Consider the following 15,836-nt stretch of genomic DNA (forward strand, 5'->3'; position numbering starts at 1 on the left):
AAATGACTTTTTTCCTCCTACATTTTCTAATTGGTTATTGGTTAGATGTGTAGGCACACCATTGATTTTTGTGTGTTGACCCTACACCTTTATATAGATCCAAGTGATCGGTTAATAGAACTCTTTTTCATTCATTATAGAGGCCCTTGGCCTTTGATTAAGGCAGATAGATATGAATTTTAAGTTTTGTCCCTTTATATTTTGTGATGCATTATTTATTTGGAATCTGGTTAGTATCCCTAGTACAATATGGAACAGAAAAAGTGATGGTGATTGTCTTTATCTTGGTTATGATTTTATGGAATCTGCTTTTAATAATTACATTTGAGGTTTGCCATATAGTTTTGGTAGATTCCTTTTATCAGGTTTAAGGATGTTATTTCCCATTCCTATTTTGTATGAAGGTTGTCTTACCAAAACTCCCCCGCCAAAATTAATTAGTTGATAAAATGGTTTTATGTACCCCTTGTTTAATGTTCTAACACACAAGTACATATCTTGTATATCTTTATAGACCATTTGATTTGATTGCTTTATGTGTCTTTAACAAGAGTAAGATCAATCTTACATTTTTTTCTAGTGTTTTTCCTTGTAATAACAACAGTGTTCTCCTAACCACACTAAATAAGCTGTCCTTTGATTAAAATGGTGAAACTGAGTCTGATGTGGCTTTTTGTTGAGGGAGTTATTTTCAATTTCTTTAATGATTACTATTTCCAGGATAAATTTTGGTTAGTTGATAGTTTTTCTAGCTCCTTTGTTCATTGCAGCACTATTTATAATAGCCACGTTATAGGAACAACCTAAATGTCCAGGGACCCGGGGACAGATGAGTAGATTAAAATGGTGTGTTTATATACAATGGAATACTACTCAACTATAGGGGGGAAAAAAAAGGGAACTCTTGCCATTTGTGACAACATGGATGGAACTGGAGAGGATAATGCTAAATGAAGTAAGTCAGAAGGAGAAAGACAAATACTGGATTGTGTCACTTTTAAGTGAAATACAGAGAAACAAAACCAAACCTGACTGTAGACTTGAGCTACAAGATGGGGAGGAGGAGAGGGATAAAGTGTGGAGGTTTTGGTCACAGTGGCTTATGGTAAAGCCACTTACGGGTGGTGGGTGTTGTGCGGTGACATGCATCCTAGGAAATATGGTCCTATGCCTCTAAATAATATGCAATATTATACACCAATTTTACCTCAAGGCAACTTGAAAAATTTTCATTTGTCTTTATTCTTCCTATCTTCTATTTGTGGTGGATTTTTTTTAGTTTCATTTTTAATTTTATTTTTACAAAAACCATTAATTTTTATGAAGTTCTCTCCAGTTACAGCTTATCTATATTTCAGGGCCTGTTTTGATATATATATATATATATATATATATATATATATTTATTCTTTTGTAATTTTGTTTTAAATAGTTTGATTTTCATAGTGAATATTTAGGAATTTTGCTTTTAATTGTGAAGCATATGTTTCATTTTTATTTTTAAATTTATTGAACAGCGATCAAAGAATATGGTATTGATTTTTAAAATGTATTAAAATTATTTGTGAGTAGGTAAATGGTCAATTTTTGTAAATATCCTTCGTGCTCTGTGATAGAAATAAACGCTTTTTGGTGACTAATCTGTTAGATTAAGCTAGTTAATTGTGTTCTCTGAGTCTTAAATTTTCCAGTCTTTTCTGAAAATTTTGTTACTTTGCATTTCAGAGATAGTTCAGTGAACATAGAATTGTAGATGATCAGTGTTTTCTCCTACAGTCTATTAAAGTACCATTTCATATCCACTGGACTCTAGCAATGCTGATATGCCATCTCCTATTAGCTTTTTAGATAATAATACTATAAGGACGTTTTCTGTTTTTTACATAATTGCTTTGATAATTTAAATACTATTTGTCATTGAAGTTCTGCAGTTTCACTGTTGATGTGTACAGGTGTGTGGATTTGTTTTTCTAATTGTGCTTGAGATCCATATGTCCAGTTTTGGAAAGGTCTCATAATAATTATCTCTTCATAGTTTGACATTTTCTTATTCTAGTTCCTTCTGTACTTTATGTTTTAGGTAGATATGCATGTGTTTTTATCATACATTCTGCTTTTTTATATTTTTCCCCTTTTATCTGTAACACCTCATAGGTGATATTTGCATATCTGTCTTCTAATTCATTCCCTTTTCAGTTCATTCTATTCAATTTATTCACTGAATTTGAGCGTTTAATTTCAGTGACTTTTCATTTTTGTAATTTCTATTTGTTCTTTAACAAATTCAGTGTTCTTTTGTAATAATGTCTGATTCTTGCCTAATGTTTTCTATTTTTGCTGCCTGCCCCCATGCCCCAAAGTAAAATTTTGCTTTACTATCTCCACATTTTATGGTACAGAGTTTGTTGTCTCTGCTGATTTTCCATGTTGATGACTTGTTTATGAATTTGTTACATTTGTAAAGTCATCCTTAGTGGGATTTGCTTTCTTAGAGACTTCCATGTGTTCTAGAAGAGTAAATGTCCATTAGGGTGGTGGTTTTGCATTTAATTTTTCTAGTTTATCAGAGTTTTCACTGCTTCCTGGGAACTTTCTATCTTAGAGTTTTCACATAGGGTCTCTGCACCATCCAGGTAAGGTGAACTTGGGCTGCTGTCCTGCGTGCTCTGATTACTCACAAGTGAACAGTTTCCACCCATGGCTCTAGTTTGATTTCCCGTCACCTAAGGTTATGGGTAGGGTGTAGGCAGTCTGTTTCGCAGGTGTAGCCCTTCATGACTCCCACATGTGCATCAGTTTCTAACTGGTAAGCTGTTTTGGCTCCTGTTCTGTTTACTGCTCATTTTGAATGCTGTTTTATTTTTAGTGCCAGGGTATTTCCCTTGCCTGAGCTTGAGCTTAGTAATATTTCCTTCATTCCAATTTATTCAACATTTCCATGGGTTTAGAGGATAATAGACTTGTGAGTCATCCCAGTCTACTGTATTACCAGAAGCTTATATTTAGGTTTTCATGATTCTTGTTAGAGAAATGTGAAAAATCAGGTAGTAGCATTTTAAATGCAACTTTGTCTTATTAGATATTTATGAATTCCTCCTAAGATATAAAATTATTTCTTAAAACATTAGGCTGGGGGCCTCCCCGGTTGCGCAGCAGTTGAGCACTGGGTTGTGAAGCTGCCCACAGCCTCGGCAGTGCCGGTTCCATCCCTGGCCACCGGGCGAGGGTCCCACATGACATGCAGACCTCTAAAGCCACCCGCTGTTCCCCCCAGCAGTGTACTTCATCAGTCTGTCTGTTCTTCTCCCTGCTCTGGCTCTGGTGAATTCTCACCCTCCCACACTTCTGACTGTACCCAGTGCTTGTATAAATAAATAAATCAATCTTAAAAAAAAAAATAGGCTGTTTCAAGAAGGGATATGGTACTGTTGTCTTTTTTTTTCTTCTGGAAGTGGGACTTGTCATTTCTGAATTATATCTATGAAAAACAACAAAGATAATCTCAATTTTAAAATTGCTCAAAATATTTCCTTCAGATAACTTAAAAAAAGCCTAAATGTGACCTGTAAATAGAATATGTAAATGTGACCTTCAAAATGTGACCTGTAAATAGAATAAAAAAACATGCTTTTGAAAATGTTTATTAGTCTTAGCCTTTAAAAGTAGAAAAGGGGCTTTAACAATAGGAACAATTCAGTACATTATGTCAATTACAACTCATTAGAATATTGGTAAATTAGCAATTTAAAGCACTAGTTATAAAGATTTTGAGATAAACAGATTCTGTATTACTAGGGGAAAACAGTAGAAATTGTATATACCCTATAATGAAAATTAGAAGGTAATGTAGAAGTAAAAATGATTGCAAGATGTGGTAGGATTTTGACCAGTTTTTCCTTTGAAACAGTTTTCTTCAATGGTACTGCCATTCTTGTGGTCTTTTTAGCATTATTATTACTATTATTATTAAACAGACTGAGTACGTGGAACTGATGATGGGCAAGATTGAAAATGCGTGAAGTACATATAATACCAAACATTAAGAAAATAAGTGTTATTATTGTAAATACCAGTCTGAGGTTAAGATACTTCATCAAAATTATGAAGTAAAATGTATAACCATATTTCAAATTCAAACAGGTTTGTCTGTTACCAGAACTCTTGGGTTTTTTTTTTTAATACTTTCATTAATTTATTATAATAGGGTAACTACTAACACTGGCTTTTTTTGATTTATGCTGTTTGTATTTTAGAAGTATACAACACCTCCCTTCTAGTGCTGTTACCATAATGCTCACAGGACCAAAGTACCCACAGTCCACCACCATAGCCCATGATGCTCCCGCCCCACTTCTTTCCTTCCCGCCTTGAATGTCTCAGTTCTGCAGTCTGCTTAGACCTTATCTGACCCTTTGTTTGGTTTCTCTATAGTCCACATATGCGACACCATCCGGTATTAGCCTTCTGCCGTCTGACTTGTTTCAGTTAGCATAATCCCAGCTCCATCCATGTTGCTGCATGTGGCATAAGTTTATTTTTTTTGATCACTGAGTAGTATTCCATTGTGAATATATAGCACATCTTGATCCACTGGTCTGCTTTGGGGTTCTTAGGTTGTTCCCATATCGTGGCTGCTGTAAATAGTGCTGCAGTGAACATAGTATTGCACGTCGCCCCTCAAATTCATTTATTTGTGTTCTTTGGGTAGATACTTATAGTAGAATTGCTGGGTCATGTGGTAGATCCATTTGTACTCTCTTGACAAATCTCCATATTGCTTTCCATTGGAGCTGAGCCCATCTTACCAACATTGTGAGTGTTCCTTTTTCTCTTCATCCTCACAGCACTTGGGGGTTTGGGTCTTTTTGATATGGGCCATTCTCACAGAAGTGAGATGATATCTCATTGCAGTTTTCATTTCCATTTCCCTAATGAGTGATGATGAGCATTTTTTCATATGCTTGTTGGCCATCTGTATGTCTTGTTTTGAAAACTGCCTATTTAGCTCTTATATCCATTTTTTGATTAGGTTATTTTCTTTTCTTTTTTTGAGATCTTTGATATTAGCCCCTTGTTAGATGTATGGTATACACATTTTTTTTCACATTCACCTGGGTGTCTTTTTATCTTAGTTACAATTTCTTTTGCAATGCAGAAGCATTTTAATTTGACGTAGTCCCAGTTGTTTATGTTCTCTTTGTTTCCTTGCTGTTGGAGAAATATCTATGAAGGTATCATTGAAGGTTATGAAGTGTTTTGCTTATGTTTTCTTCTATGTGTTTTATGGTTTCAGATCTTACATCTTTATGTTTTATCAATATTGGTGTGGTGTGCAATATGGATCCAGCTTCATTCTTTTGCATATGGCTGTACAGTTTTCCCTACATCATTGATCAAAAAGACTTTTCTTGCTCCAATGTATGTTTTTGGTTCTGTTGTTGTAGATTGTCCATATAGGTGTGGATTTGTTTCTGGGGTCTCAGTTCTATTCCATTGGTCTGTTGGTATATTTACAACCTTAATGGACAAGTAGTATTTCTATTCCTTGCTACATTCCAAACAGACTGGGAGAATTTTTTGAAGAGTGACAGGTGAAGTTCAACATCATCATCTTTATTTCTGATGAAGCTGATATTGAAGTATGTACTGAGATATGTACCACATTAGGTGTGCTCACTAAACCACAGATTTATATCCCTCCTTGCAGCAGCATTTAGGCCAATCCAGGCCTTTCCTTCCCCATCTTGCCCCACTCATGATCCTAGTTAGAGTTGATCCCAGAAAATGGAGAGTGGAACTGTGTTGAACCCTTACTGATTATTCTACCCAAATAGGTCATTTCACCTGAAGTAAGGGCCAGAGAGAAGCCAAGAGTTACACTGTCTGAGAGTCTACCACAAAGGAGTCATGGAAATTGGAAAATGTCCTAATGTTTGTTAATTTTAGAATAAAAATGTCACATCTGTGTTTTGGCATTTGTTGCTTAATATATTTGCTAATGTGTCATTGCTGAAATTTAATTGTTTTTTTTGAGAATCTTCATATTCTAATAAATTATTTTCTGCTTTTAGGCGTTTAAATGCAGAATTGGAGGCAAAAACGGCTGATCTGGTTCGACAAGCTGAGGCAGTAATTGTAAGTAAATGTACAGTTTTAAGTAATGCCTTTTAAGTGCTAGCTTTTTAATGTTTTTGTATAGTCATTTATTTTCTTACATCATTGTTCATTTTTGTACAGTAATAGGTTTCTCCCCTCAAATGTACTCCCCATAGTTTATCCACTACTGTATCGCCCATGAGCCATTGCCATAGTCCCTGTATTCTTTCCTGTTTTGACCCCCTTCCCGCCCCCTCTCTTGCTGTAGGCCTCAGATCTGTGATCAGCTTGCTAGTTTTGTCTTTTTCTTGACTTTTTGTTTGGTTTCTGTATATTCCATATGTAAGTGAGACTATCTGATACTTATCTTTTTCCTTCAGACTTATTTTGGCTAGCATAATCCCTTCCAGCTCCATCCATGTTGCGGCAAATGGCATGAGTTTGTCTTTTTTGATTGCTGAACAATATTCCACTGCGTAAATATGCCACGACTTTTTTTGATCTGTTCACCTATTTTGGGGCATTTGGGTTGTTTCCATTATCTCAGGCATTGTAAATTGTACTGCAATAAACATAGGAGTGCAGGTTTCCTTTCAAATTAGTTTTTTTGTGTACTTTGAGTAGATTCCTAGGAATGGAATGGCTGGAACTATGGCAGATCCATTTTTAGTGTTCTCAGGAACCTCCACATAGCTTTCTGTAGTGGCTGGACCAGTTTGCATTCCCAGTAGCAGTGTATGAGGGTTCCTTTATCTCCACATCCTCTCTAGCATTTGTTTCTAGCTTGCTTATGTGGTCCATTCTCACTAGCAAAGTGGTTTCTCATTGTGGTTTTCACTTGCATTTTCCTGGTTAATTTGTACTCTGGTGGGAGTTTGTTTCTTTTTTTTTTTTCCTCCTTTTTTATTTTATGTATTTTTTACATCATTTTTCATTTTTGCACAATGTGTGCATTTTCATCTTGGTATAGTCCCCATACAATTCCCACCCTGCTTATTTTGACCGTAATCCCTCCTATTCCCTCCCCCTCTCCACCCCCCCCCCCGCCTCATAGTGTGTCTCTGGTTTATAGTTGCTTGTTGATTTTGATTTTTATTATAATTAGTCTTTTTCCTGGTCCCTTATTTAGGTTTTCTAAATTCCTGCTATGAGTGAGATCATTGGTATTTTTCTTTTTCTTTCTGGCTTATTTCGCTGAGCATGATCCCTTCCAGCTCCATCCATGTTGCTGCAAATTGCATGAGTTTATCTTTTTTGACTGCTGAGTAATACTCCATTGTGTATATGTGGAGTTTGTTTTTTAAACTTTTCAGTGGGATATAACTCAAATTCTTAGAGCTAGACCATAATCAGATTTAAATTTAGGAAGAATGTAATGTAATTTCACTAGACTGCAGGCATTTTTGGCTTCATTTTGAGTACCAAATTGAAGGTTCCTACTTTAAGCACTCCTCTTTATGCATCAACATTCCCACTATTAATAAGATAAAGTAGCACGCCTTACAGGAATAGAGTGCTTTCAAATCTTTCAGTTCTCACTCTAACTTAATCATAATCATTTTTTCAAATCCACCTCTCCCTGGTCATGTAGTATGGAGTTGATGGGGATAGGGAATAATAGGTAATATATTTTATTTTAATTCTGGAATGAGAAATATATATAACATTGCAACTAATACATTTAGATAATGGTTACTAGTTTGCTAACTTGCATTTGTAATTAGATATTTTTATTTGTCTCTTAGACCTTGCCAGTATCTGAAGAATAGGAAAATATTTGAACAAAGAAACCCAATGTTATGGTAGAATGAGGGATTCATTGTGTATTGTGCTCAGAGTCCCCTAATAAGGACCTTTTCTTTTTTCAAACAAGAGTGTAGCATAAAACTGGGATGAGTTGGGAAAAGGGGAGAGTAAGTACATCCTATCCCCACAGAAACTAAAGGATATACCTTTTGCCTTGTTGAATTTTTGTTTACTTACTTTCACTTCTTGTTAGATCTTTGCCAGAACCTTTTACTCGTAAGTGCTTCATTTTCAGCATCTTTCTGGTCTTAACATTCAAGCTTTGTCTAACTTGAGAAAAGTTTTTCTACCCATTAAACAGATATATTTTCATTTCTTGTGAGTCTAATTTGTTTTGAATGTTACACAAGATGGGAGATTCTAATATAGGGAAGCAGGGGTCAGATAAGATCATAAGAAGACATTTATACACTTACATTTTTCCTGAGAATTGACTTTCTTAACCCAGAATGAATGAAATGTGGAACTACATTGTTACAGACTTTTGTTTTCATACCATAGGATGGAAACAGTTAAATATATTCTAGTTCTTTTTCTCTATATGTCTTCTTTATTCATTTTACTAGAGAGATCAGCAAGAGGTACACTCTAGGCCTACTTCAACACAAGTTAAATCATATGAAGATGATGATTACAGTTTAAGGTAAGTGACTTAATTTCTCAAACGCCATTTTTAAAATATATACACACACACACACACACATATATATATATTTTACATCACTGTTTATCTTTTCTTGTCACTTGGGCTTTTGGAGCCATATCTAAGAATACAATGTTAAATCTAAAGTCATTGACATTTATCCATATGTTTTCATTTAAGGGGGTTTATAGTTTTAGCTTTTATATTTAGGTCTTAGAGTTAAGTTTTGTATCTAGTATAACATAGGCATGAATAATCTTCTGCATGTGGCTATCTTGTTGTCTGAACGCCATTTTTGATAAAACCATTCTTTTCCCATTGAATGGTTTTGGTTCCCTTGACAGAAATCAGCAGGCCAGAGTCTTGATGACCCTTTATAGAGTTAGCCACAAATATTGTGAGATAAAATAGAGAAAGTGCTTTGACGAGCAAAGCCTATTAAAGAACAACCTCAAGACAAACACCAGACTTCAGGTGCATTCTTCACAATCACTGACCAAATGTTTCAATGACTTAAGGTTTTCAGGGCAAGAAGTGTCTGGAGGGCCTAGTGAATCTTTCCAATTTGACAAACTCATGCAATTTGCAGCAACATGGATAGCGCTGGAAGGGATCATGCTCAGCGAAATAAGCCAGAAGGAAAAAGAAAAATACTGGATGGTCTCACTCATAGCAGGAATTTGGAAAACCTAAATAAGGGACCAGGAAAAAGACTAATTATAATAAAGTAAAAATCAAAATCAAGCAACTATAAATCAGACACACTACGTGGGGGCATGGTGGAGGGGGGAGTAGGAGGGATTACAGTCAAAATAAGGGGGGTGGGAATTGTATGGGGACTATAACCAAGATGAAAATGCATACATTGTGCAAAAATGAAAAATGATGTAAGAAATATATAAAATATTTTTAAGAAATCACTCATGGCAAAGACCTGACTAAAGGTATAGCCTCTCCACAGAAGCCTGAAACTCAGAGTAAACCATTTTTATTTTTAAAAGGTTGGGGGAATGGGGAGAAAGAAGGCGGAGGAAGGGACAGAAGTGTTCAGGGTAAAGAAATAGAATTCTAAAAAAGTCTAATTTGGGGAAGAACTATGGGTATGCTAATGATACTTAAAACTGACTATAATCTAGTCGGTAGGAAACTCAGTTTTTGAGGGTTGTACCAGCAAAGAAACCTTTAGAGTAATGGACTGAAACTTGAAATTGTGACTGTAAAAAATCTTAAAAGAACTATGTAGTCCTCTCAGTTTTCTAAGATGAAGAAGCAGGCTATGAGAGTTGCACAGCTCTACGAGAGTATGTTTTTGAACATACCTGAGGACTTAGGAACTTAAAAGAAAAAAGATGTGCTACTTAAGGGACAGCTTATTTGACTTAAAATGTTGGGACACTGTTCATTTTACCAAAAAATAACTTTTGCATATGATTCAGCAATTTTCTGTAGTTATTTACTCAAGAAACATGAAGTATGTTCAAGCAGAAACCTATATGCAAATGTTTACAACAGCTTTATTCATAATTGCCAAAAAATTGAGACTAGCTCAAATATCCATCAAGGAGTAAATGGATGAGCAATTACGGTATATCCATGCAGAAGAATACTACTTGACAATAAAAAGCAATGAAATACTGATACAGCATCAAAATGAGTGCTATGTATAAGAAACAACACTTTTATATTATGCAATTCCATTTATTTGACATTCTGAAAAGGTAAAATTATATGGACAGAAATCAGATTAGTGGTGGAAGATAATTATAAAGGGCACCAGGAAACTTTTTGGGATGATGGAAATATTCTCTATCTTGTTTTTGCAGTGTTTACATTACCATTTAAGTTTTTCAAATTATAGAACTAGATACCAAAAAGAAAATATTTTGCTACATGCAAATTATATCTCAAGAAATCTAGAAAAAAGAATTTTGAACACCATTAGCTACTGGTGGTATATAGTGGTGAGTAAACAGACAGGTACTGCTCCCAAGGAATTAATGCTTAGTGTGTTGCTTTTAATTTTTAAATAAAACAAATTCCATAAAAATGATTATCACTTTATTTGATATATACATATCTAATATGTGTGCATATACTATGCAATTATTTACTTTTATTATACGTAACACTGGTATTTTTGGGTAAGTGATTTAACAGCTTTACATAATCTAAATTGTAGAATTTGAATAAGATTAGGCTTAGCTTCTATCTAGTAAACTAAAATATAGAAATGATGGTAGCAACAGCTAATCCTAGATTCTGTTGAAGCGACAGACCAATTTCACAAGCATAAAAATAAATCTGTTGATTTTCTTCATTTACTAAATTTTTCGTAGGTGTAAAGTGGTGACACTTTTCTTTACCTAGGTCAGGTGGTCTTTTTTTAAATGCCACTGTTTAAACAGATGGCTTTTATCATGTGAAAGATGATAGCTTGGCTCTTAACTTGGGAACTGTTGAAAGATAGTTCTGTAAAGAGAATCCATTTTAACTTAGAACAGTGATAATTCACCTAAATGATTACAGTTAGGCAGAATATGTTGTTATAGGTGTCCAACATCCATGTTCTCTGCCAAACAATATGGTAGGGGAGCCAGAACTTAAATTTCTCAATTGTCTTGCATACTTATCCTTCAGCCTGCTAAAAGCGAGGTTTACGACACAAATCATTTCCGTCTTACTGCATTCAAACCTTTTATGGAGAAGTTTTAAAAAAGGTCAGAGTACTATGTTTAAGTTCATTACTTTGGGGAATAATATCGCTCTGCCAAACCTGAGGAAGACAGATGACCGTTAAATGTGTTTTCACTAATATGCATGAGTATGTGGCAAGTCGAGGGGAAATGAAAGGTACAAAATGTAAGGATATGACAAATATTATTTTGAAATGAAGGTGATCAAAGAGGATACATAAATCTTGTAAAAAAAAATTGGGGATATTTTCATGTCATACATGAGAGGATTAAGCAACCTCTGAAATTTTAGAATATTTTAAGTCTTATTTTTTTCTTGCAACTATTCATAATTCTTATGAGGTTGTATTTGATATTATCTGTTAAGTATATGTTTGTGTCTAATATTGAGAAAAACCCCTATGCATTATTAGTTTAGTAGGTAGCATCTGATGTAATTTTGTTTTTATGTACTCCACTATGGTTAGTTTCTCAGGGGAGATGATAGTTTATTTTTTTTTTTTCTTCACAGCAACACTATCTATTAATGTGGTAGGTTTTCAGAAATACTTACACCTGTGTTTGTTGGGGATGATCTAGACAGTGGATCAGAGGTAGACAAAATTTTCCTGTAAAGAACCAGGTAGTACATATTTTTGGATTTGTGGGCTATCTAGTCTATTTTGCAACTCCTTGACTTTGCTGTTGTCCTGTAAAAGTCATTTAACCAGTACATAAGTGAATGGATGTTGCAAGTTCAGTCTGGGCCATAGTTTGCAGACCCCTATTTTATTTTTAATTTATGTATATTTTACATCATTGTTCATTTTTTTTTTTTTAAAGATTTATTTATTTATACAAGCACTGGGTACAGTCAGAAGTGCAGGAGGGTGAGAGAATTCACCAGAGCCGGGAACAGAACAGGCAGACGGACGGAGGACACTGCTGAGGGGAGCAGTGGGTGCAGCAGGAGAGGTCTGCGCGCCATGTGGGACCCTCGCCAGCGATCTAACCGGCGCTGCAGAGGCTGAGGGCAGCTTTGCAGCCCAGCGCTCAACTGCTGTGCCACTGGGGAGGCCCATTGTTCATTTTTAAACAGTTTGCTTCCCCCCACCCCTACCCCCACCCCCAATCAGGTGTAGTCCCCATAGAATTTCCTCCACCAGTTCACCCGTGCACCATCACCTCAGTCCCCTGTGCTCCCCCCACCCCCATCCTTACATGATGTCTCTGGTCTATAATTGTTTGTTTTTGTTTTGCTGTGTTTTGTATTGTTACTATTTTTTCCCCTGATGTCTTATTTGGTTTTCCTATATTCCTCCTATAAGTGAAACCATCCAATATTTTTCTTTTTTCTTCTGACTTATTTCACTGAGCATAATTCCTTCTAGCTCCATCCATATTGCTTGCAAATGGCATGGGTTTATCTTTTTTGATTGCTGAATAATATTCCATTGTGTATATGTACCACACCTTGATCCAGTCATCTATTTTTGGGCATTTGGGTTGTTTCCAGATTTTGCCTATTATAGTGTGCTGGCCCCTATTTTTACTTTGTTTTAAACTTCCAACTATTTTTGAAAACCTAGACATAGAATGAATTATATTTTAGATGTATTTATTCATACATTTAACAAGTATTAGTGCCAGTTTAAGGGTTTGTATGCCTACCACTATGCAAAGTACTAGGTAGAGTAGTAAACCAGACAGATATAACTCCTCTCCTCATGGAGTTCACATTGTAATGTGGAAACAGTCACTGACCAAGTATTAAAGTACATTAGATAAAGGATAACATTGAGTGGGCTCACAATGAAAAGTCCTGTTGTGAATCATTTTGTAAAACAGGTAATCCTTGTGTGTAGAAAATACTCTTCTTTATGAGTTCCATTTGTTAAAATTTGTCCTGCATGTTCCTGCAAAACTATTGGTATTGTATCTTTCCGAAGGTAATTAAAGCACTTCTCTTGTTTGTGCCACTCATTTAAAATAAACTGGCATGTGCATAACTAAAATTATAGCAAGGCCTACTTCATAGCTTCTTAGTTGTATGTTTTCCTTTCAAATGTAATCAATGTTGGATTTTATTGTGTCTCAGCCTGATATGGTTAATGTATAAAGTTTATTTTTGGTCTGTAGAGGTCTATTGTCTGAAGAGACAGTTCATCTACATTCAGAAACAAAGGTATGAAATCACACTTTTTGTGAATGCAATTGTATTCTGTAGAATTTAGGTGATTTTTATATACTTAGACAAAACAGAAAAGGGGTGTGAGTTATGGAAATAGACTATAAACCTTAATACACAGAAGAAATGACTTAATGAAATATTGTTTGTAAAAGAAAATGAAAAATTTTTGTCTTTATTCACTGAAAAATTTAGAGGTACATTGGAAAAAAAATCTAAGTGAAATTTGTAACCTAAGGAATTTTAATTTTCTCTTTAAGTACAGATTTGCTATGTAGAAGATCTGACTAAGAAAGGCACTCATACAAAGAAATTTTATTCATTAATTTTAAATATTTAGAGTGTTTAGATCACTGTTCCAGGTGCTGCTGGACTTACTAGGATCTACAAGTTTCCCATCTGTGAGAATCTAGGCCGAGGGACCAGTTTAAGTAAAAGCTTGTCTGGGGAATTATCAGCGCAAGTTAAATACTATGAGTCAGAACATCCAGTTTAATTTCCTCCGGCAAGATGAATATTCTTATCTATGGGACTCATTTTCTTTATCTTTGAATCTCTTAGTCATAGTGATATTTAGGTCTTTTCCAGGTATACAGTTCTGGGGTTCTTTAAAATACAATTGATTAATTCTATGAGCATAGCAGTTCTTTTATGTAGAAAACTAGCAGTTCTGTGTGTTACAAAAGTGTGTCCTTTGGCAAATGATTAGAATCTAATCAATATTTTAAATTTTTCTTCATGAAGTCAAAGACCAAAAAAAACACTCATCTAGTAAATAAGGTTCAAAACAAACTACACTCTGCAAATAAAGGAAGGAAAACAAATTCAAGGTACAGTACACTTTTAAAAGTATTACTTTCATTTTTTTAGTTGTATAATTCACAGTATCATCATTAACTACCGAACTCTATTTATCCAAATCTTTTTAAACCCCAAATTCATAAAACTATACTGTATATATTTTACTAACATTCAATAATTTAAAATATTTTCTACTCAGAAGTGTCGTATTGTAGTTAATGAACATTTTTTTGTTTTTTAAAGCAAAATTGCCATATTTGAAATTTTTTAAATGTTATTAGTGAGATGTTTTCTTAGAACTAAGACCATTACTTAGGTATCTTTCTCTGCCTAATTTTCTCAAATAGATTAAATTGTCTTTTACTTTTTGAGTTTATAACAGAGTGCCATACATTACTGAGTCTATTTAGATACAGATGATTATTTGACCTGCTCAAAATAAAGACTACAGTACCATTATAATTTATTTTCCATTGTTTCTTGGTGAAAAATAAGGCATAAAAAGGGGACCCAAGAGGTTCTCGAGTATAGATTTCCAGAAAAGGAAGGTCACACTTGCAGTGGGTAATGCCAGCCAGTTTCTTATTCACAGTAAGTTATTAGATTTGTAGGCCTACCACTTATCCAAATAAATAATTACACACAGAGGACCTCCCTGGTGGCGCAAGGGCTTAAGGCACAGCACTGTGAAGCTGTCCACAGCCACTGCAGCTTGAGTTCAATCCCTACCCAGGGAGATACCCACATGGCGCAGCAGACCTCTCTTGACTCACCCGCTTCTCCCCTCAGCAATGTATTTCAGTCAATCTGCCTGTTCTGTTCCCTACTGTCTCTGGTGAATCCTCTCCCCACATCTCTGGCCTGTACCCCAGTTCTTTTTTTCTTTTAAGTTTTTTTTTTAAAGATTTATTTATACAAGAACTAGGATATAGGCCAGGTGCGTGGGAGGGTCAGAGGATTCACCAGAGACAGCAGGGAACAGAACAGGCAGACTGACAAAATACACTAAGGGGAACAGCGGGCACGACAGGAGAGGTCTGCTGCGCCATGTGGGACCCTCACCGGCCGGCAGGGATCGAACTGGTGCTGCAGAGGCTGCGGACAGCTTCACAGTGTGGTGCTCAACCGCCTGTGCCACCGGGGGAGGCCCTGTACCCCAGTTCTTGTATGCATAAATAAATAAATCTTTTAAAAAAATTAAAAGACTTTTAGAACCATAAACTTGATGTATTAGGCATCACCCACTTTTCAGTGCCTTTAGAAGTGACTTGTATTTCATATTTCTTCCATTAACTTATTAAACAATAAAAATTCAACTTTTTGGTTAGCTTTCATCCTGGTTAGAATATATTTCTTTAGGTAGAAAAAATTTTTTGCTATTGAGCTAATAACTTTTGACTCTAATTCTTTTTCAAGAGTTCACTTTTTGCACAATTATGGCTAGATACCATTTTGTACAATTTTTCTCCAGTAGCAGGTATAATTAAAGCCAAAGGCTGGAGTTGACATAGGAAGCTGAGTTTGGAGGCAGTATCCGAATAGCCTCGTAAAGCCTTGTTTAGCATTGTGGTTGTGTGACTTATAAGGAATGAAAGTCTACGCAACCTCTTATAGTCTTTGAAAATATCAA

At 35.2% G+C, this 15,836-nt stretch overlaps 1 protein-coding gene across 3 annotated transcripts in view; it reads left to right on the plus strand.

Annotated features, from left to right (window-relative positions):
- TEX9 (testis expressed 9) overlaps positions 1-15,836 on the plus strand; it is a 72,733-nt gene that overhangs the window by 25,975 nt on the left and 30,922 nt on the right. For 2 of the 3 annotated variants that reach the window (XM_054701737.1, XM_037502549.2), the window contains exons 3-6: positions 6,072-6,135; positions 8,469-8,545; positions 13,357-13,402; positions 14,150-14,235. In XM_054701737.1, the coding sequence (XP_054557712.1) occupies positions 6,072-6,135; positions 8,469-8,545; positions 13,357-13,402; positions 14,150-14,235 (273 nt within the window). The remainder of the gene's footprint in view (positions 1-6,071; positions 6,136-8,468; positions 8,546-13,356; positions 13,403-14,149; positions 14,236-15,836) is intronic. The other variant, XM_054701739.1, reaches the window with a different exon arrangement.

The sequence above is a fragment of the Talpa occidentalis genome, unplaced genomic scaffold (assembly GCF_014898055.3).
Source record: "Talpa occidentalis isolate TD23 unplaced genomic scaffold, MPIMG_talOcc4v2.1 talOcc4.11, whole genome shotgun sequence".
In the NCBI taxonomy this organism is placed as follows: domain Eukaryota; kingdom Metazoa; phylum Chordata; class Mammalia; order Eulipotyphla; family Talpidae; genus Talpa; species Talpa occidentalis.